The 22,597-nt window shown below is 42.5% G+C and overlaps 3 protein-coding genes across 4 annotated transcripts in view; all 3 read right to left on the bottom strand.

Annotated features, from left to right (window-relative positions):
• The window catches only part of chsy1 (chondroitin sulfate synthase 1), an 87,127-nt gene extending 82,655 nt beyond the window's left edge, over window positions 1-4,472 (bottom strand). Inside the window, exons 1-2 of the mRNA XM_017699555.2 lie at window positions 3,716-4,472; window positions 522-1,017 (exon numbers count right to left, since the gene is read on the bottom strand). Of these exons, the coding sequence (XP_017555044.1) occupies window positions 522-1,017; window positions 3,716-4,074 (855 nt within the window). The 5' untranslated portion in view covers window positions 4,075-4,472. The remainder of the gene's footprint in view (window positions 1-521; window positions 1,018-3,715) is intronic.
• Window positions 4,473-8,995: 4,523 nt separating this feature from the next.
• selenos (selenoprotein S) lies at window positions 8,996-14,957 on the bottom strand. The gene is made up of 6 exons (XM_017699554.2): window positions 14,664-14,957; window positions 12,748-12,876; window positions 12,553-12,659; window positions 11,638-11,727; window positions 11,462-11,534; window positions 8,996-10,080 (listed from the first exon to the last, which is right to left on the bottom strand). Exons 1-6 carry the CDS (start codon window positions 14,761-14,763, stop codon window positions 10,001-10,003), a joined length of 579 nt encoding a protein of 192 aa, XP_017555043.1. The 5' UTR covers window positions 14,764-14,957; the 3' UTR covers window positions 8,996-10,000.
• A 2,341-nt stretch (window positions 14,958-17,298) lies between these two features.
• snrpa1 (small nuclear ribonucleoprotein polypeptide A') overlaps window positions 17,299-22,597 on the bottom strand; it is an 8,125-nt gene continuing 2,826 nt past the window's right edge. For both annotated transcript variants that reach the window (XM_037545090.1, XM_017699552.2), the window contains 8 exons: window positions 22,291-22,438; window positions 21,713-21,791; window positions 20,632-20,678; window positions 20,429-20,531; window positions 19,881-19,960; window positions 19,455-19,530; window positions 19,284-19,377; window positions 17,299-17,686 (listed from right to left, as the gene is read on the bottom strand). In XM_037545090.1, coding sequence (XP_037400987.1) covers window positions 17,523-17,686; window positions 19,284-19,377; window positions 19,455-19,530; window positions 19,881-19,960; window positions 20,429-20,531; window positions 20,632-20,678; window positions 21,713-21,791; window positions 22,291-22,438 — 791 coding nt within the window. In that variant the 3' untranslated portion in view covers window positions 17,299-17,522. The remainder of the gene's footprint in view (window positions 17,687-19,283; window positions 19,378-19,454; window positions 19,531-19,880; window positions 19,961-20,428; window positions 20,532-20,631; window positions 20,679-21,712; window positions 21,792-22,290; window positions 22,439-22,597) is intronic.

The raw sequence follows: 22,597 nt of genomic DNA, 5'->3' as shown, positions 1-22,597 counted from the left end.
AAAACGTGACCTTGTATTTTCTCTCCAAGAGTAAAATATCTCCGTATTAGAATAAAGAAAGCATTCTTAAAAACTCTGCCCGACTGAGCAGCCTGTGATCAAAGCACCACTGTTTGCACCTTCTCAGCCTTTTGCTTGTGGCAGGATCTTCACTTATTTCACAGATTCAGGTTTGATTTAAATTTGAGACTCACGCCACAGATCAAAATCTAGGGCTTAACTTGCGATTACTTATACAAATCTCTCTATAATCTATATATAATTATATGATAAATCAACTTATTGAATCAGCTGTGCCCCTGTAACAGTGCCATCATGTTCTGATATCAAAACAATTTTTTTACTAAGACCACAACAAATCAAAAGTAGCCAAGCCCCCTATGCGTCCTATAGTGTATTAAAATTTGTTAGCACGAGCAGATGTATCATATAAACGTTACAGAGAATAATGCTTTTTCAATGAATGATACACGGTTGGCATGGAGCCCTTCTCCAGCTGTCCCATCCAGCCCTTCACTCACCTCATACGACCAGACACACTGCACCCCAGCGAATCGGCGCACGCAGCGTCCCACCTCTACGTCTTCGTGGGTGGTGTACATCTCCTGCAGGCACTGGCGGATGTGGGGGACCATCCGGCGCAGCACCTCGCGGCTCATGATCACGCCCGGACCGCCCATGCAAAAGTTCTCACCGGGCTCCAGGGCCAGCTTGCCCAGCTCGTCCCGGGCCCCCATCCCCGTCTGACCAAGGAAAATGGCCTCGCTGCTGTTGAGGCTCCTCAGGAAGGTCTCCAACCGGTCGCTCTTGATGTAGACGTCATCGTCGGCACGCATGAACCACTCAAACTGGTCGAGGTAATGGTCATGCATGTACTTGAGCATCATGAAGGACTTCTTCTGAGGTGGGTAGGAATCGTCCACGTTCTTTAGGGCTACAATGGGGATGGGAATAGACGTGTCGGAGCCTTCGCTGGAGAAGAACTCCACTTTTCCTGGAATGGTTTGGGCCCAGGTCCTACACAACACAGAGAAAGATTAAGAAGAGTGAGCAGATCGATCTGTAGAACAACCTCGGTTTGTGAATAAGCATACTTTTTATTACAGAGTGAATCTACTCTATTCTGGTTGATCATTATACAAGCCATAATATTTTCAACTGTGAAAATGAGTTTAAGTTCTGGGTGTTGGAGAACAAAACCTTCACTAGTATATCAAAGACTGCAGACACTTGCTCATCCTACATTTCCTCATAAATCAAGAGTATTATAGAATAATCCCACCAATTTTGATCAAATTCGGTATAACTGAGTAGCTTAGATGTAAACAATCATTTGGAGTTGTCTGATGTGAAATGGATCACTGTAAAGAAAAAATTCTTTACAGCAGTGATGATAGGAACCAGGGGTCTTGATGTCATCCTGAGGACACAACTATAGCCATTTTGTTTGACAGCCTAAATGACCAGTGAACCTAAACACGTGTCTAGTGACCTTTTCGATATAAATGATGGTAGAAAGTTTTTAAAACAGCGGCAAGTCTTTTTGTTCCACTTTATAACATCCTTCATGCATCTTCTCTGCCATCAAGCAACACAATCATAAGTGTAAAAACTTTGTCATGTATCTTTTAGAGGCATTAAACACAATGTCTGGTTCCTATCAGCACCACTGGGAATAATTCTGACTCATTTCACAGCAAATCACTCTGAAAAGCTTTATGATTTATTTTGGAAAAATTGGGAAGACTTTACATTAAAATGTTGGAACATTGCTGTAAGGATTTGAATGCATTCAGCCAGATGACTATTAGGGAGGTTAAGTACTGATGTTGGATGATCAGCTCTGAACACCTCAACTCATCCCAAAGATACTGCACGGAGCTCCATCACTCCAGAGCACATAGCTGCACTGCCGCACAGCTCAATGCTGGAAAGCTTTACACTTCTATCGGTCATGCTGGGCATTGTGCGTTCTGCTCTTCAGTGCTTACTACTGAAATTATACAAGCTGAGTGTGTGCAATATGAAGCATCATTCGCAGAAGAGTGGAGAAAATTCCAGTCCTCGCTCCTTTGTTGCAGTCATCTGAGGCTTAAGCTGATGATGACCTTGGGCACACCCAGAGGAGAAGGTAAGAGCATGCGGAAACTTTCACATGAAGCGCTGCTTTTGTCCTTCTAGTGCACACGGCCCTCACTTCCCCACACAAGTCCACGCCACTCTCAAACAGAGATTATGAGGATTACAAAAACACCATTCACTGCGGATTACACGGAAGCACTATGTAACTCAATGCTTCTAGGTAAACCTTGACATGAAAATGAACTGTTATCTGTAGCCTCTACGCAAACTGAGCCTACAGTATGAGGGTTATCTCTCAGCGCAATGCTGCTGCAAAATAGGTTAATCATAAAATCAAATGAAATCTATTCTGGGCTTGATGTGAGGCCTGATTAACACAATATCCTCTAAAAGCAAGGCAAGAGTGCCTTCTTCAAAATGCATTAGTGCGGCCCACATGACTGCATGTGAAAAGACAGTACTGTTTGGACAGCATGCTTTCTTCACGAGCCAATACCTAATTTTACCCTTGAAAAAAGGCTCCACAACCCCTGCCACTTCCCAGCAGGGGACACTGATAAACACAAAAGACCACTTTGGACATGACAATCACTTTTGTAAATAAAGACACCGTGAGAAACACGGCGACCCCTCCAGGGTGAGGCACGCCTCTGTGGCCATGTACACTGAGATTACATTCAGAGATAACACATGATTGAGCTGAATGGGTTAAGCTCAAATGGCAGTTTTTAAGCAGAGCTCACACTGCAGGTCATCTGTGGATGCAGTAATGTAACTCGGTCATGTTTAGGTGTGATTAACGTGGACGGAGGGACTTTGGTGGACACAAGAACCAGCTACGACTACCGCTTCAAACCCTTGGGGGGGGTCCTAGCTCCGAGTACCTTAAAAGGAAGTAAGCTCCACATAATTAAATGGTTAAGATATAAGCAGTCATTCAGAGTGAGGTGTGAAATGATCTGATCTAAAGAAACACACCGAGTCAAACTTGTGTACAGTAGTGGTGATAGGAACCACACGTCCACCTCCAAGACCCCCTTCACAGAAAGTTGTCAGGAACACATCAGACTTCTGTCATTCGTTTTGGCCTCAAACATCTTAAGATGTGAGTCAAAGAAAACTTTTTTTTTCTGACTCTCCTCTACTTCCATCATAGAGAGTCCATATAAAAACTCGTGTTGGATCACTAGTGGTTTTGGATAGTAAATGAAATGGATATATGTGTTGTAAAGTTGGTGACCCCTGGTTCCCATCACCACCACTGTAAAGAAATCTGAGTTGGTTTTTTACACCAAACCGCTCAATGACTTTGTTTACATCTTAAATTTTGAACTGTGTGTAACTTTTGAAAAACCGGTGGAGTTCCCCTTTAAAGCATCTTTTAGCCTTGGGGTAGTAAAGGACAAAAACGCCCGGCCACATGTTACATCTGCTGAGAGAACTCCAGTCTAGCCGCTAAACGCTGAATGTGCGGCGTGAATGTCCACTTTTTGTCCGAAATTTCGTCAATTTCTCGCGTCTTGTGACTCAAATGTGCGCGCTCTCATTATTATCAGGCTTTTAGCCCCATCCACCCCGAACGCAGCTGCCTCGCTTTGTTCCCCCCTTCTTCTTTTTACCCCTCCTTTCTCACCTATACGCCGCCACGGCTCGGTTATCCAGGTACTTCTGAGCCGTCATAACGCCGACGAAGAGGAAATGTCCAGCCTTCTGAGCGCTCCTCTCCGTCGGCAGGGCTGAATGGTCCGGCAGCGGTGGTGGCCACATCAGCAGACCGCCGTGCTCCCTCCTCAGCCCGGCGCCTCCTCCTCCTCCTCCTCCTCCGCCGCAGCCCGCCGCTCCTCCGCTTCCTCCGAGCCCGCTCGCCTTGCGTTTGTGTCCCGCTTTCGTCAGCTCGGTGGCCCTCGGCAGAATGAGCCTGGAAGCCAGAGTGAAGCCGACCACCAGCCCCAGAAGAACACTGAACCAGGCTCTGCGGCTTCTCCCAGCCATTCCCCCCCGCTTTCTAATCTCCACCTTTCCTTTTTTTGTCTCTACAGAGTCTGTTTAAAGAACCGTGCGCCGGTTAAACCGCAGCAACAGCAGCGGTGGCAGCAATGTGGGTGTCTCTGCCCCGCTCCAGCGCCCCGCAATCGGACTCTCTCATGGCAGGAGAGCCGCCGCCGTCTGTGGCGCTCCGGCTCCGGCTACTCGTCCACGTTGCAGCGCGGCAGTAGCGCTCTCCGCATGCCAGGCTGAGCTCCAACACCTCAGTGAGTGAGTCACAGGCTCGGACTGAATCTGCCCCCGTTTCGGCCTGAGAGCGGCGCTCCGTCCCTCCGGCGCTGCTCTCTGTCTCTCTCACTCAGATCGCCATCAGAGCTCCGACACGCAGAGGAGCCAAACGCTGCTTCTTCTGCTGCTGCCGCCGCCGCCGCTGTACATACAGGGGGAGCGTGCAGAGCAAACAGCGCCCCGCACCGGCCAGCAGCCGTCATCACAGGGCACGCGGGGGGAGGGGCGTTCAGAAATGGGCCCATATCACGGGAAACTCAGCTCTCCTATGATTGTTTTTGGGAAGTATTTCAAGTAAACGTTTCAAAATTAACCATTCCCTCAATCTATATGGCAGGTTTAGGATCTAAGATCGCTGTAAGTTTATTACATATTATATATTATATTATATAATATATGCGGCTTGGAAGGTGCGTGCGTGTGTGCGCGTGTGTGTGTTCTGAGTTAATAATACTGATAAGGCTTTGCTTCGTCAAATAAATAACAAAAGTGGACACAGCGCCATCTACCGCACTGTACTCAGTATTACAGGGATGTGACAGGGACAATGGAGAACACACACACACACACACACACACACACACACACACACACACACACACACACACACACACACACACACAGGCCTCTTCCAAGCCGCTTCTCCTTCTGGGTCGCGGGGAGAATAAATAATAACATTATAATAATAACTAATTAATATAATATATAATAATATAATTTTTTTAATTAGCCACGTTTATATTTAAAATACTGCAATTACTTTTACAGATCAGATTATATGCACAGAATTAATCAATTACTTAATAGAAGAAAGAACAAGCCCTCTGTGTATAAACGCACTACTGCAGTCAGAATTACAGGGAAGTTATTAATTAATAAGTAATTAATACTATGTTTTTGTTTCTAATTCATTTTACAGTCTGAAAAACAAAAGTGGAAATAAAAATGCGGAAGTGTGACACATGAAATGCATAAAATATACACACAGTACATTCACTGTGTAGTACAGCAGTGCTTTATTCAATCATTGTCTCTCAGCTTGGTCAGAAATCTGCTCACATTTCTTCACAGACGGCTCCAAACTGTTGAGGGCCTTCAGCTCAAGCCCCAGATCTCTGTGTGTCACTGTCTCCATCTAGAGGTGAACATACACCACAGACCTGCAGTCCCCCTGCACTGCTCAGTGGGTCTCCTGTCCTTAGAATTAAAAGAACAGAATTTACAACCATTTGTCACTGTGTGTGTTTGCACACTGTGAAATTAAACCTCTGCGTTTAACCCATCCATGCAGTGAAACACCCACATGCACACTTGCAGTGAACACACACACTAGGGGCAGTGAGCACACTTGCCCAGAGCAGTGGGCAGCCCTATCCACGGCACCCGGGGAGCACTTGGGTTTAGGTGCCTTGCTCAAGACCACTTCAGTCATGCACTGTCGGTGCTGGGGATCGAACCAGCAACCTTCTGGTCACAGGGCTGGCTCCCTAACCTCCAGCCCATGACTCCTAACAGACTGATTCAGCTGCAGTAGGACTGGATCATTGTCTGATAATGTGCACAAAGCTCAAGTGGACTTGAGGACCTGCTTTATTAAGGGCATTAAATGAGACCAGACAAATTAACTGTGTTGAAACTTGAAGGGGAATTCCACCAACTTTTCAGAATTTCAGTATGATGAAATAATTCAAATGTAAACAAAGGCGTTCAGGAGGCTGGATGTGATACTCTGGAGGAGGAATTGTTCACAGTGGTGGTGATAAGAACTAGATGTCCGAAGCAGTTAACGGTTTTGGACTGTAAATAAAACGGCTATGTTTGTGTTGTCGTCATGGCGACCCCTGGTTTCTATCACCACCAGTGTAAAGAAATCTGAGTCGGGTTTTCTATGCAGTGGGGCCAGTGCGCAGGGACCTCTGACTGCCTCAGACCGCTGGCTCAAGGACTAGTGACAGTCCACTGCAGATGCAACAAAGAACCGTTAAAAGAATGAATCGTTTTTGTTTCATTAAATTCTTCCATGCCCTGCGATGCACTGGCCTTCCACCCAAGGATAAGCAGGTTAGAAAATGTGTGTGTGTACATTCTTCCAGCACTGCTCAAAATGCACATAAACAAGCATGTTGGTTTATTTAAGGGCCAACATTTTTCATGTAATGATTATTTTTCCATGAGGTTCATTCAGTTGTGTTTTTATACAGCAAAAAAGGCAAAAATCATTAATTTTCCAACCGAATTATACAGGCTGTTTTTATAACAGTGCCTTTAGGATGAAAATATGCAAATGATCTCTGTTCTGATTGCCAGTCCTATACTGCGCCTCATTCAAAAAGCAGCCCATTCTCAAACACTCAACAGAGCTAAATGGCCATAGACCGAAAAGGTGGATATACAGGTTTTCATGACATCACTGACATAGTGAATTCAAAACGAGCTTTTTGTTAAAATATGTATGTATGTGTGTGTATATATATATATACACACACATACATACATATCCATCCATCTTCTAAGCCGCTTCTCCGTCAGGGTTGTGGGGGGTGGGTGCTGGAGCCTATCCCAGCAGTCATCGGGCGGAAGGCAGGATACACCCTGGACAGGTCGCCAGTCCATCGCAGGGCAGACAGACAGACACAGACAGTCACTCACACACTCACACCCAGGGGCAATTTAGCATGTCCAAGTGGCCTGACTGCATGTCTTTGGACTGTGGGAGGAAACCGGAGAACCCGGAGGAAACCCACGCAGACACGGGGAGATCATGAAAACTCCACACAGAGAGGACCCGGCAGGGGAATCGAACCCAGGCCCTCCTTACTGTGAGGCGACAGCGCTACCCACCACACACACACACACACACACTTTCCCCACATCCAGTGTGGAGAAGCCCAAAAGAAGCATACCACCCAGAATGTTGCATGCCCACAGTGAAGCATGGGGGTGGATCAGTGATGGTTTGGGCTGCCATATCATGGTATTCCCTTGGCCCAATACTTGTGCTAGATGGGCGCGTCACTGCCAAGGACTACCGAACCATTCTGGAGGACCATGTGCATCCAATGGTTCAAACATTGTATCCTGAAGGCGGTGCTGTGTATCAGGATGACAATGCACCAATACACACAGCAAGACTGGTGAAAGATTGGTTTGATGAACATGAAGGTGAAGTTGAACATCTCCCATGGCCTGCACAGTCACCAGATCTAAATTTTAATGAGCCACTTTGGGGTGTTTTGGAGGATCAAGTCAGGAAACGTTTTCCTCCACCAGCATTACGTAGTGACCTGGCCAATATCCTGCAAGAAGAATGGGTTAAAATCCCTCTGACCACTGTACAGGACTTGTAGATGTCATTCCCAAGACGAATTGACGCTGTATTGGCCGCAAAAGGAGGCCCTATACCATACTAATAAATTATTGTGGTCTAAAACCAGGTGTTTCAGTTTCATTGTCCAACCCCTGTATGTATGTGTATATGTGTAAATATATATATATATATATATATATGCCATCCTCACATACTGATGTGAGCTCCATCCATTAACACTGAGTATGTGGGTCGTCTTCTGTTTAATTTGATGAAGAGCTGAGATTAACTGCCTCAACTTGAAATCAAAGGTTGATTTTCTTTTTTTTTTGGTCAATGAGAGAGAGAACGAGAGCGAGAGCAAGAGCGAGAGACTAAATCAATGTACAGTGTTTTCATCTCCATCCTATGGTTTCACTTTTTAGGATGAATTCTCATCGACATGAATAAAGCAGAAGAGATTATTTTTATCCCTCTAAAAAAAATCCCACACATCAGTCCCACACATAAGAGCTCTCCTCTATGTGCAGACATGCCCCCAAAAAGGCACATATCTTTTAATTCATGTTTTATTTTTTGTACTGGCATGAAAACGTGAGTTAAACTAATAGCACATTATATATGCACATTCTTTTTATTTACTTTGCTGTTTGAGCAGTCGTTTGCTTGTTTGGCGATTATATCAAATGAAAGTCATTTCCTGGGCTTAGAGCAGCTTTTCCCACTCATCTACTGTTTTTAAAGCGACCGCTGGTAGAACCACTACTTATTCACAAAATCTATGAAATGGTCCATCTCTGTGCAACACTTTACTAAATGTTTAATGCTCTCCAGTCAGTTCTGAAACATGCTTCTCACTACTGTAAAGTGCAGCCTTCAAATCGAACACCACTAAATAAAAAGTCTAGCAGCTCAAAAGGTTTACAAACTGATGAGCTATGAAGGCACAGAGCTCTACCCATTCCCCTGCTAATGCTTGTCAGGTCATATTGTAAAGTTTGGTTTTTGAATCTTCAGAACAGGTTGGAGCAACTGATTCATTTTGCTCTAATATTTCAAATATGAATATTGCTGCAGCTTTGACACAACAGAATTGGGTATCTAGACTGACTTTTGTTTCTAGCAGTATCTGAGCTCAGGACTGGCTTTTTCTCTAACCTATTGGTAACAATCAAAGATACTTTCTCTAGATAGACACAGCACTTCTTGTAAGTCGCTCTGGATAAGAAAAACTTGGTAAAAAGGAATCACCCTGAATTAACCTGTGTCTACCTACAAATAGAGCACTTTCTTGTTCATCTAAGGTGTAACAGTAAATGAGACGATTAGATGTGCATGCTAAGTAAAGCCTTTTAATTGTGAAATATGCATAGCAAATACAATAAAATGCAACCACTTTGTTACCCAAATGTATCTCTACAAAAAAAAAAAACATTGTTTAAGAGGACACAAATCCTTAACTGTTCTGTTAGGTAGGTTGAGACAACTACCCTTAATGGAAAGTACTTTGAACCCTACAGCAGTAGCCATCTGAAAGATCTGCACACACTTAACGTGCACGCAGCACAGCGTTTTGATGTCTGATGTGTTAAAAACAGGACCACACAGACGCAACTGAAAATCATCAGCCAACCCCACTGGCCTGAGTCCCTTTGATGAGGAGGCATCATTAGAAGCTGTCAATCTCACATGGATATTAGTTGTTGATCCTATAGTCTAGCAAATGCTGAGATATTCACAAAAGCAGGATTGCAGTAAAAGGGGCATTCTGGCTAAAAGTAACATTTAATATCTTCAAATATTTGCAACAAAAGTGCTTGTAGTTTACAAAAAGTTCTTCGCACCTTCAAGATACATCATTAGAAGGCAGTTTACCTCGTCTTTACAGACGTAAATCATACTCTAGAGTGTGCTGCGGCACCACTCAATGATGTGAGCGTGTTTAGAGACAAAAAGAAATTGGTTTTGACCAGTGCCCCTTTAAGTGGAAAAAACATTAAATGCTCAAATATGATCTATAATCTCTCCGTAGCACAATTACGTTAGCAAGAATGTTTGTGCTGCTTAGAGAATTCTCTCTGCTACAGCAAATAAAAGCCAAAAGGTCTGAGAAAATCCCCCCAAAAACCATCTAAAATCAACAAGAATGGTTTTCAGTAAGACCACCGAAGTAAAAAAGGACTGATATTGAGGGTAAAACAAGAGCATTATTCTTAACCGAGCCTACTGAACCATGGTGAGTGCTGACAGCTTCATTCAGTTGCTAATCGTGTGCTCCTTTGCCAGGTCAAAAGGTCAGAGGTGATTAGAACCGTGTCCCTCTGACCTCCTTTAACCTCATCCACCAGCTGAGGGCCCTCTTCTGCCTGGCCTCCATGCGCAGGTTCCTCCGCCTTCGCCGCTCAATGGATTATAGCCTAACACAGAAACAAACAGAAAGCTTAAGATATAAACTGAGAGTGACACAGTGCACAAACAAGAGGCTAAATTCTACACGAGCATCAGCTTTTCACGGCTCAACGCTGAGAAACGTACCCTACTCATCGGTTTTTATCTATTCTTTATCGAGTGCTGGTGCTTTGGTAGCATTGAATTATAAGCTGCACTTATATTTTATTGTATTGCACTGTGTATTGTAGTTTATTGTATTGTATTGTATTGAATGGCACAGAGGTCTGTGTTCAACTCTGTTCCTTTTTCTCTGGGTATCTACAGCGACTGTTTCTAGCAGTATCTGAGCTCAGGACTGTCTTTTCTCTATGCTATTGGTAACAGCACTTTTTGTAAGTCGCTCTGGATAAGAGCATCTGCTAAATGCTGTAAATGTAAATGTACTTGGACTTGTCTTGGACTCAATAAGATTTGTGCTCTCACATGTTTTGGGATCTGCCATTTGGTAATATGTACATTAGTATTTTATTTCTTTTCACTGCCACCAAAGCACTTTGGCATACTCAACCAACACACAAAAAAAAGAATTGAAGAAAAGTTTGATTCAGCCAAGTCACTAATTGGTTGGATAACAGAGCGCTAAATGCCAAGGAAAACTGCTGCTGAACAATCATCTTCAGAACCACTGAAAAATCATCCCCACATCTGACTAAATTTAAAAACAGACTGTTGGAGACAGAGTGTTCTAAACTTTTAATCCATGCCACATGTGTGTTTGGAACTAGAACAGGAGATATTTTATCAGGATTTGGATTTAATTCATTTGTTCTGCGGCAAAAAAAACCTGTCCTTTAGGCTCTTTCCAAACCGGTCAAGTTCTGACATCGAAACAAAGACAAAGAAAGCAGAAGTGCAGAATCAAACCTGTCAACACAGAACATAGTCCAAATGTATTTTAACACATGACTGTGATTACAAAACGTCATTTAAACAGTAGCAAAATTCTAAGTGTAATTCTGTTGCTCAAGTGACTTAAAAGGTGCAGCTCACTTCTATAAAACACACCAAACAATTTGACTGGAAGACTGGAAAAAGTCAGACTTGTTAAGCTTGGTCTTGAAGGGGATTAGATTTTTTTGGTTCTTGATTTTCACTCTGGCTCGTTCTCATTTGGACTCAGCCCCCTCTTTTGGTTTTTGACTAGTTCGACTAGTTCTTGGGCTTGTCTTGGACTTGACAAAGGTGGTCTTCACTACTGTCCTATCTTTGACTAAATTAAGACCTTTGTAAGCCAGGAGTCAATCCTATTAAGCCAAGGCCACTGTCAGGTGATGAAAGACAAAGTCCACATGAGTTTATGGCAGACAACCAATAATAAAAACAGAAGACGTAGTAATATAATAATACCACTGGTTCGAATGGGTTTTTTGTCCGTTTTAGGCTTCAGCACTGTTGAGGAAGTTGCGGCCTCATCGCTGTTCTGTGACAAACCAGAAAAAGAGCGCATAATGAAGTTAGGACTTTACATTTAAAGGCTTAATGAGACGAACTGAAAGAAGTTAGACTTAATTGCAACACATTACTTGTGTAAGATTTGCATTCCCTTTGTAACTCTTCCCTTCTTTCATGCTCTCCCACTTCTCAATTTTCTGCTGTCTTTTCTCCTCCTCCATCTAGAAGATGAGAAGGAAACGTGAAATATTTGTTAACTGGATCTACAATTTTGCTAAAGGGAAATTCCACATTTTACTATTTCTACTTAATTAAATCATTAAAATGCAAATCAAGTCATTCAGAGTGGTCTGGTATGAAATGCTCAGTTCTAGAGAGACAAATCAAGTCAGAACTGTTCACAACGGTTGTGACAGGAACCAGACGTCTGAAGCATTTAATGCCTTGAAAAGCTACATAACCAGAAGGTTATTACATAATATACGGTGCCTGATGTCTGAGACATTGTTTTAGAGTACTTTCAGATAGTAATCCATCTTTTTTTTAAACTGTTGTACATGTTGGGCCCAACCCGATTTCTTATTTTTACGCCTACCCCTTGTTTTCAAGTGTCACTTTGCTCCTTGGAACTGAGTTACAACCAGTAGTGGTTGAAATCTTCCCTATGATGGGACCCTAAAATAAAAAAGAACATCACTTCATTATCAGCTACTAGCGCTGCTCTGTAGGCGACCCTGCCAGTCTGCAGTGACAGCACAGGAGGGTAAAGCTCTGTTCGGAGGACCATGTAGCCCTAACACTTCGCTTTACCCCTTTAAACCAGGACACCCTCGCTCTAGATGTGAATGTGCAAAAAAGAGGAGGAAGGCTAAGTGGTAGGGGCAAGGGTGTGAAATGGGATTGGGCTGCTGTGTGGTGGTTCACCACCATTGTAAAGAAATCTAAAGAGTCTGTCTCTCTACAACGAACCATCTCACATTATATGATAAAACATGTTGAGGCTCAAAGATTGAATTAAACATTATACGAGAAAGTCTGGCTCTCACTCTCTGTTGTTTCTCTTTGAACTCTGCAGCTTTGGCATTGAGCTCTTCTTGCATTCTCTGGCGTGCTGCCTCCAAAGCCTCCTGACGTCTCACCACGGACGCAGCATCTGCCAATGACGAATCAGTTGCTTATTTTGAGTTTCATTTGTTTTGTACGGTATTCTTTAGAAAATGGGTTATATTCTTAGCACTAACCTTGGCTGGTTGCTGCAGCTGAGCCACGGTGCTGACTGGGTCTGTTCTTACGGAGTTGTTGAACAAGGAGATAAACTCCCCCACAAAGAACCAGGAAGTACCACCCATAATCAGAGAGAAAAGTGGAAACTGTAAGAAAGAGAGATGATTTAGAACTAAAATACAAGCATCACACAGGTACTCAGACTCTGGATCTCCAGATGTGAGCTCAAAGCTTTTTAACAATGGCATTTGCCATGTTTCAAAGCAGATACACTTTGTTTCCCAGACACAGATTAGTTCTAATCCTAGACTGAACAGGATTTCTAAGGACACAACACCACTGGCATTGTTTTTTCTGTTTGTTTTTTTTAAACCAAAGACTCGGCTTAGGTCCATGAATCTGGCTCTACATATCCAAATGAGACTCTGCAGTAACTGTACTATTCTCTAAGGCTTTAGATCAGATACTGGAACATTGCTGTAAGGAACACCACACCCACTGGTTACAATATCCAGACCCCCGTGAATCTGGAGACTGTAACCAGAAGCGGTTTCTGGATACTTTTAAACACATGACATGGACTGTTAAAAGAGCTTTATGGAACCATTTTCATACTTAAATGCTTCCCTGCAAAGTGAAATGGTTCTTCAGGCTAATTAAGCATGTGTCGAAAGAAAACCTCATAACTCCAAAATAATAACCTTACAGGAGAAGGAAAAAGACAATTTTACTTTTAATGTAAGTCAATGGAACCAGACTTTTTTCCAAATCATTTTAGGCCCTTTCTTTTGGTCTATGTTCCGACTCTCACCTACGGTCACGAGCTTAGGGTAGTAAGAACGAGATTGCGGACACAAGCGGCCGAAATGAACTTTCTCCGCAGGGTCGCCGGGCTCTCCCTTAGAGATAGGTTGAGAAGATCGGCAATCGGCGAGAGGCTCTGACTGGAGCTGCTGCTCCTCAACGTTGAGAAAAACCAGTTGAGGTGATTTGGGCATCTGGCAAGGATGGCCTCTGGACGCCTCTCTAGGGAGGTGTTCCAGACATGTCCGATGGGGAGGAGACCCCGGGGAAGACCCAGGACACGTTGGAGGGATTATATCTCTCGACTGTCTTGGGAACGATATCCCTCCGGAAGAGCTGGAGGAGGTGGTGGGGGAGAGGGAGGCCTGGGCCTCTTTGCTTAGGCTGCTGCCCCCGCGACCCGGAACCGGATAAACGGTTGAGGATGGGTGGATGGATGGATGGAACTTTTTCTTAAGAAATTTACAGACAATGTAAAGGGCAACAGGGATTTTCAACTTATGTAAAAATACAAAAAAAAAAAAGACAAAAATGGAGATCTGAGGGTTTTCTTCCGACAGCAGCGATATGGTTCTATATAGAACCTGTTTCAAACTGGTTCTATATAACACCAAAAAGAGTACACTGTTACAGGCTTGACATAACAATAACAGAACCCATTCTGGTGCTATATACAGCACATTCTCCATCAATCTGAGGAAGTATTTCACCATAAAAAGAGCACGGTCCTAAACACAAGCATTCCCTTTACTAAATTAACCCTAAAGAACCAAATCTTTTAAAAGTGTAGCCAGCATGAAGAGAAACCTAACTCCATCGTCATCACCACCTAGGCCGTTTTCACATATTAATCTTTAAAAAACAGACCTTTCTAGCTAAGTAAGGTCTAAAAACACATTACTGACACAAAAACGAGTCAGAAGCAAGAGACCCGAGAGACCTGCGCCCTCCCAGCTCCAGCGTTCAGTTCAGAGGCTGAGTCAGCTGGTAAACAAACCAGCAAGAAGGCTTTACGAACCTTCAGCTACCGCGGAATAATGCGAATGTGGTTATGCGTCAAGTTCATAGTGAAAACTGATCATTTAGACACATATTTAGTACTCGGGGCTGTTGTGGTTGAATGTCGTACCAGCTGTCAGGAGGAAGCTCATATCCTGGTTCTCCAGACTCGCCTCGTCGGCTGCTGCTCCCGCTGCTCTGATGCCGGCAGCGTCGTCGTCTGCCTCCATTTTTCAGTAACACAAACAGGTTTTTTTGCCGAAAAGGAGGCAGACTGTGTTATTAAACCTCGGCAACAATTTTACAGATTAAAGCCCCGTGGTTATTTGCGCATTTTGAAGCGAAACTGCGCGCAAAGTAGCCTGCTAGCACTTGTTAGCCAGATAAGATTTCCTGAGTCTAACGATGACGTGGAGGAAAGATTTGAAGGGGCGGGGCGTTTACGAATTCTCAAATTGCACTGGCTGCTGGACCGACCTGTGTTATGCAAATGAGCTCTTACAGACCCAATCAGACAGCAGTCCTGCTCGGCGTAGCGCCAGAGCCGTTTTAAAGGGAACCTGACCACTTTCCTTTCCTCCCGTTGCAGCAAGAGCACAACTTGTAAACGCCAGAGGGCGCCCGCGAGAAAGTCCTCAACGAATGGGGGTGAATGGAGCTAAAAAGTTGAAATACGCTATATTTCCAAAAGTATTCATTCAACCATCAAAATGGTTTAAACAGGTGTATAAAGCCGAGCCCCTAGGCCTGCAGACTAGATCTACAGACATTAGTGAAAGAATGGGTCACTCTCAGGAGCTCAGTGAACTCCAGCGTGGTACCGTGAACAGACGCCACCTGGGCAACAAATCCAGTCATGAAATTTCCTCACTACTAAATATTCCACAGTGAACTGTCAGTGGGATTATAAAGTGGAAGCGACTGGGAACGACAGCAACTCAGCCACAAAGTGGTCAGCCACGTAAAATAACAGAGGATGCTGAGGCGCATAGAGTGCAGAGGTCACCGACTTTCTGTAGAGTCAATCACAGACCTCCAAACTTCATGTGGCCTTCAGATCAGCTCAAGAACAGTGTAGAGAACTTCATGGAATGGGTTTCCATGGCTGAGCAGCTGCATCCAAGCCTTGCATCACCAAGCGCAGGGCAAAGCATTGAATGCAGTGGTATAAAGCTGGACACTGGACTCTAGAGCAGTGGAAACTTGTTCTCTGGAGTGACCAATCACACTTCTCCGTCTGGAAATCTGATGGACAAGTCTGGGTTTGGCGGTTGCCAGGAGAACGGTACTTGTCTGACTGCACTGTGCCACGTGGAGCAGCCTTCCCCTCACTACAGGACATTTATCACGCCAGGGTCATCAGAAGGGCCCAAAACATCATCCGGGACAGTACACACCCCCAGAACAGACTCTTCACACTCCTACCTTCGTTACTGCTACTGAGAGCTGACGGGTTGGAGAGCTGGCGGGTTGGCGTTACTGCTACTGAACGCTGACGGGTTGGCGTTACTGCTACTGAGCGCTGGCGGGTTGGAGACGGCCCCTTCCTGTTCCAACATGACTGCACACCAGTGACCAACTTGACTGGCCTGCAAAGGGTGGGCCAACATCATATTAAACCCTATGGATTAAGAACAGAGCTGGCGGGTTGGCGTTACTGTTATTGAGCGCTGGCGGGTTGGCGTTACCGCTACTGAGAGCGTTACTGCTATCATAACAATGAGTTACTATATACAAATACTGTGTCTTTGTACTCTCATGATTTAGCATCTCATTTGTATGACTTATCATTATGACTTGTCATTATAATAAGATCCCATTATATGCAGAAAGTTTTCTTTTGACTCTCATAATTATGACTCACTATGTCACAGTTGTCTTACAATCACCTAATTGGGACTTAGTATCTCATAATAATCATTTTCCATTTTATTGAGTTCTTCTCAATAATTCATAATTTAAGAGAATCTTTCACATAACATCCTATGTTTTGTGTTGGATAGTGTACACATTCATGAGCTTGCATAATGTATATTTTAAATTTGAGAAGCTTTCCACTGTTGCACTTCCATGTTTGCCAGGGTTCTATAGAAGTTTATGCTTAATATATTGAGGTTAAACTATAAATTACATCATGCATTTCAAGCTTTTTTCAATTGAATGATATTGAATGCAGTTTTTACTTTTATTCAGTTCTAATAGCACTCTGGTCCAACGGCGAAGTGCGGGGCTTCACCTTCACATGCAGGAACATATTAGACGACCCCACACAGCATCCTTCATCAGGGACACAGAAAAACGCATCACACACATCATCTAAACCACTTATCCTTCTGGGTCACGGAGGGTGCTGGAACCTATCCCAGCTGTCATTGGGCAGAAGGCAGGAAACACACTGGACGGGCCACCAGCCCATAGCAGGACACACATCAACATCCCTCTTCATCAAAGACAAAAAAGCTAAACCCCACAAAGTAAACAGCCCTTTCTAGTCAGCTAAGGATACATGGCTGCTGAGAAACTGTCCTTTAGTCTGGCACCCAGGTCATCAGCCATTTTCAGATTTAAGTACGAGCCCAAAGCTGAACAGAGTGCTGATCTTAATTTAGTAACTACTGCACCTTTATTAATCTGTAGATTCACTGCATATATGCAAATGCTAAAGTGTTTGATGGTTCTGCAGAAATCTTATAAAACTAACGTGTTTTAAGTGTCCGGGGTAGATTTCACAGCAAACCTTCAAAATCAATTCAAAGACAACACTGTTTATGCACTTCGGTTTAATACAAAATTCCAGTGGGTTGAATGAACCTCAAAAGTTAGTATTTACAAAAGAAAACCAAAACAATTTATTACAAAAACTGGTTTAATGTGTTTAACTTAAAAAAAGAAAGATGGCAAAACACATCAAACGCTTTGCCCAACATACGTACACACTACATCTCCAAAGGACTGAAGACCTCTACCGGTCTTTCACACACGACAGGAACTACGAACCATTAACATGCATGTCTTCCTCCATGTTGTTCATTCCATCTTGATCATCTCCTTCCATCTCATCTCCACCAACAGCCTCGTACATTGATACAGACTCCGCCTGCATCCCCCTCTCCATCTCCTCCTCCTCCTCTTCTTCCACCATGCTCTGTGCATCTAAAGTATTAAGCAAATAAAAACTTCATCTCAGTGAACAACAGCAAATTTCACATTTTTCACAAAGCAGGTCATTAACACTGCTTACTGAAGCTGGCACTAGCCACGTTCACATGCAGCCTGATAATCCGTTAATAATCCGACTAATAGCTCAATTGGAATAGAACACTTCCATGTAAACGCCTCAGTCGGAATAGCCTAGTCCAATTGAGGCCATTCTGGGGGCAGTCGTTGGCTGGAGGTTAAGGAACTGGCCCTGTGACCGGAAGGCTGCCGGTTCGATCCCCAGCACCGACAGTCCATGACCGAGGTGTCTGAGAAGACACCCAACCCTCAATTGCTCCCCGGGCGCCGTGGATAGGGCTGCCCACTGCAATCCAATGGTATTCAATCGGATTGGCAAAAATCTTTGCATGTAAAACACTGCATTTACATACACTTGAATAATCAGATAATGTGAAAACTCCAGGTCTATCCGAGTCAGACAGTCTTTGGATTTCTGCTTTGCAATCAGCCAATAAACTCACAGAAGAAGTGACGTAAAACGTAAGATTCAAACTTCATGCTTTAAAAAAAAATTCTCTAATATATATATTGCGCAACTTTATCTGAAAATAGGAACATACATCTAGAAAATAAAGAATATTAAAATCCTTTATTTCATCAAGCATGTAACTTATTTGATTTCATCATCACTCCAAGGTGTTTTGCTGCGTTTCCGCACATTTGAAAGAAATCAGAGTAAGAGTTTACATGCACTGAGAAATCTGATTACTGAGCTAAAATCCAGCTCTCTATCAGATTTGTTAATCAGATTTCTAGATCAGAGTATGGTGTTTCCATGACCATTTTAATAATCAGATGACTGCAGAAACCAGATTATGATTAATTTATAATAACACTCAATGTGAAATGTTAAATGAAAATCACTGTATCCAGTTTTGAAGGCTGCTTTGAAATGTGGCACCACTGATGTGTCAGAGTCAAAATATCGCATATGGTGTATTGTGAAAATACTTATTGTGAAAATGTCTATGTATCGTGGTGTGATGCATTAAAAAAAATATTTTGACAATAAATGACTTTCACAATATCCATCATAATGTTTAGTTTTTCCAAGACCAGCTATGTGAAATAGAGAAAAGGTCCAGAAATGCCACTTTTAAAAACTAATTTCAATGAAAGATTCAACATTTCATACACTGCTCTGCACTGAATTCAATTAAATAGGACTAATTGTGTGTTCATTACATCATTAAATTTAATAAGGTGCTCCTGATAGAACTGAACAAATTCATGCAATGGCTGGAGTGCAGTGAGAATCAGGAACCAAATCTGCATTCTTCTAACTTCTTATAACTATATATATATATATATATATATATATATATATATATATATATATATATAAAAATTGTATTAATTATCTAGAATCACATGATAGCATCTCAAATCTGATCAATCAAAGCCAAAAAAATGTGCACCATTTCAACCTCAAATTGGCCCGAAATTTCAACCTCAAATTGGCCACCATTTCAACCTCAAACTGGCCCGAAATTAAAGAGATGGCTGCACAAGTGGTGAATGTGCCCAGTACCTTGTCTGTTTTCCCTTCCAGGGATCTGGCCAGACTGGAGCAGTCCCTTCAGCCTCTCCACCTCAGCCAGTGATGTGGCATTTGCGATGGCATTCTGTGGGCAATAACAGTTATTTAGCAAAAACAATACAGCATTTCTGATTCATCAAAAACAGTCAAATAATTCAGTGCCTTGATTGCTTCCACATCCGCCGCGGATGGTCCCATCTTCTTTTTGTCAGCCTGCAGGCCAACTCCTGGGGTGAACCTACAACACATTCAAGCAGACAGCAGATCTTATAACCATGTTCAAAGTAGACCTGCTTCTTCAGTCTTTTAACCACCGTTCTTCGAATCAGAGTGTAGTATCTTGTGTATCTTATCTGTTGTTAATAAACTGATACAAACAGAAAAGTGCCTTGAGCCAGCTCTCCTGGAATACACTGTTTATGGATTGTAATCTTATTCCTTTTTCAAGCTTATGGATTTCAGAAAAGCCAATTCTGATGAAGTGCACTGTTTTGCATGGGCTCCAGAGCAGGTCATGGAGTTTATAACCCAGTTCCATGAGTCCAGTGATTCGGAAGAGCTGTGCTTGATCAAGGAGTTTCATCTTACGTTTTCGTGCGCTTGGCAATATCCTTTGCAAGCTGAGCACCTCGTTTGCCTTTGAACATTTTCTCAGCCTCTTGACGTTCCTATGGCGATACATCACAGAGTTAAAGTAAATGCTAACAAAAAAACACCACGACATCGGCCAGGATGCGTCACTTTGAGAATTAGGAAATCAGAACCAAAGGTGTTGTGCATCAAACTCATGACATAGTGTCCTTTTCTTGAATCAGCTATTTACTTTTATCATTTAAATTTAGACGCTATTGAGAAGACAGCTCTGAAAAAGAAACATATAGCGCAATACATAAGACAAAAAACATCTCCCAATGCATTCATGCTGACCTTTTCTGAGTAGCATGGATGGTTTGGTCGATATCCACGTTAAGCTCCTTAACAGACAGCAAAGTAATTTAAAGAAAATCTAGTAAATGTTTGGGTCACAAATTTTCACATTTTCGCTATTTGACAAGTCCTATCTTGAATATTATATTAACCCACTAGTTACTTATGCTGTGTTGAGTCTCTAAATCAAGGTTTGAAATGTACCATACCTTTAATTTGACCTTCTGGAAGTCCAGAACACGTATTTGTGGAAGCTTGTTAATGACATACAGCCTGTAATGCTTCTTATTGGTCACTGGATTTCTTAAAAGACTGAGGGGGAAAAAATTAAAAATCACAACCACAAAAACATTTAAGTTTAAATTGCGTTGGAATAAACCTTAATGTTTAAGATGTACTACTCAGCAAGTACCTGAGAAGAGTTAAGGTCTTCACTGATGCAAGAGGATCCAGATCACCCTGTAAAAGAATGGTAAAGGACCGCACGTTTTAACGCTGGACAACACTGTATTTTTGACAAGCTACCACAGGAAACTACTGCAAAGAGATAAAAATATAGCAATCCATCCATCAGAGACCTGCACGTAAACCTTTTGAGCAGGTGGCACTGGTGCTGCAAAAGTTACAGGTGTTGTAGCAGATAAAAACAACATAATACCTCAACAAAGTATCGGTCATAATAGGTGGATCAATTAGGCATTTTAACAGAAGAAAAAAAGCAGCTTGTAGAGGTTCTGAATTTTAGTAAATTATAGAGTAGTGTTTTTGTGCATCACTAAAAAAAGAAGAAACCAAAACTAAAAAAAGTTCAAAAATGCATAAGATGGCAGGCACAAATTTCCAAAGTGGAAGCAAAACATTCTTTAACAGTAAGGCTTAATACTACTTAATATGAAATTTTAAATAAATTAATTAACTAAATAAATAAATGAATGAATGAAGACAATAGGCACAGCAGACTCAGCTTCAAAATCTAGGGAAATCTTTGACTGACAATAAAATGTGGCCTTACATATTTACATTAGAGTCCTACACTCCAGTTTTGGGAATTCTGTACTTTATGAGAGAGAAAATAGCAGGTGGTTGGTTAGTGTAGTGGTTAACACCTCTGCCTTCTACACTGTAGACTGGGGTTCAATCCCCACCTGGATAAACACCCTACACTATACCAATAAGGGTCCTTGGGCAAGACTCCTAACACCACCTTGGCCTACCTCTGTAAAAAATGATCAAAATTGTAAGTCGCTCTGGATAAGAGCGCCAGTCAAATGCCGTAAATGTAAAAAAAGAAAGATAACATGGCGCAAGTGTGTGCCTGATCCTTTTCTGACTCGCACAAGATTAGCTCATGTAGCTCATCACACAGCCCTGCATCACTACAACTTAACCAGTGAAATGAATCTTTATCAAGGCAAGGTAGGGTCTCAGATGCTACACTAAGCCTATACATGCACAAAAAACAGTAAACATCAGCATGAGGAATTATTACATACCAGTTCTTGGATGTTATTACTTGTCAGAACCAGCTCCTTCAGGTTTGGCAATGACTGCTCAAGATTTTCCCCAATTCGGCTGCAATAAAAGATACATTAGTTGTAGCTCATTTGCAAACTAACACATTTTCAGAGCTGTACTTCAGTACTGGGTCTTCAGAACATAATATTCAAATAACTGGACGTGCTTACTGTGCTAGTACAGTAACCATGTGGGATAATGTCCTTACTGGACCCTTTAATAACAATTATATTTGCATATCCCTCTTCATCAAAGACAAAAAAGCTAAACTCCACAAAGTGACTGGCCCTTTCTAGTCAGCTAAGGATATATGGCTGCTTTACATTTGTGGTAACTGATGAAAAATGGGACACTAGGCCCAAAAGACTTGTATTATATTCATATATTTTAATGCTCATTAAACAAATGCATATGAAGTCATACTTCGATTCACCCCTTCTTTAATTTCTCTTTTTGTATTAACAAATATATTTACTACATTAAAGAAGCACTCCAGTTTCTTCTGACCCTCTCAGACAAAGTGAAGCCAAACTAAAGCTAAACTCTTTTCGCTCACCAGATACGGTTGTTGTTTATCAGGACTGTCTTCAGCCTCTTAAGCAGAGGGAACCCATCCAGCTTTCGGACCTCATTATCGGAGAAGTCAATGGTGTCAAACTGGTCCAGAGTGGCGCCGAGATTTTCCAGCACAGGGATTTTGTAGCCTGAGACGCAAAGAAATAAAGTGTAGAAAAAGAGGTAAAACCTGGACTTGAGTACAGCAGTAAAGTTAACCAAGGCCTCCTTGCAGTTGCTATGATCATGATCACAGAAATTCAGAGGTGGGTTGTAACTAGTTATATTCAGTCATGTACATGTACTCA

Source organism: Pygocentrus nattereri, chromosome 15 (genome assembly GCF_015220715.1).
Source record: "Pygocentrus nattereri isolate fPygNat1 chromosome 15, fPygNat1.pri, whole genome shotgun sequence".
Classification (NCBI taxonomy): domain Eukaryota; kingdom Metazoa; phylum Chordata; class Actinopteri; order Characiformes; family Serrasalmidae; genus Pygocentrus; species Pygocentrus nattereri.
Note: the sequence above shows the minus strand (reverse complement) of the source record. Positions and strands in the feature narration are given on the sequence as shown.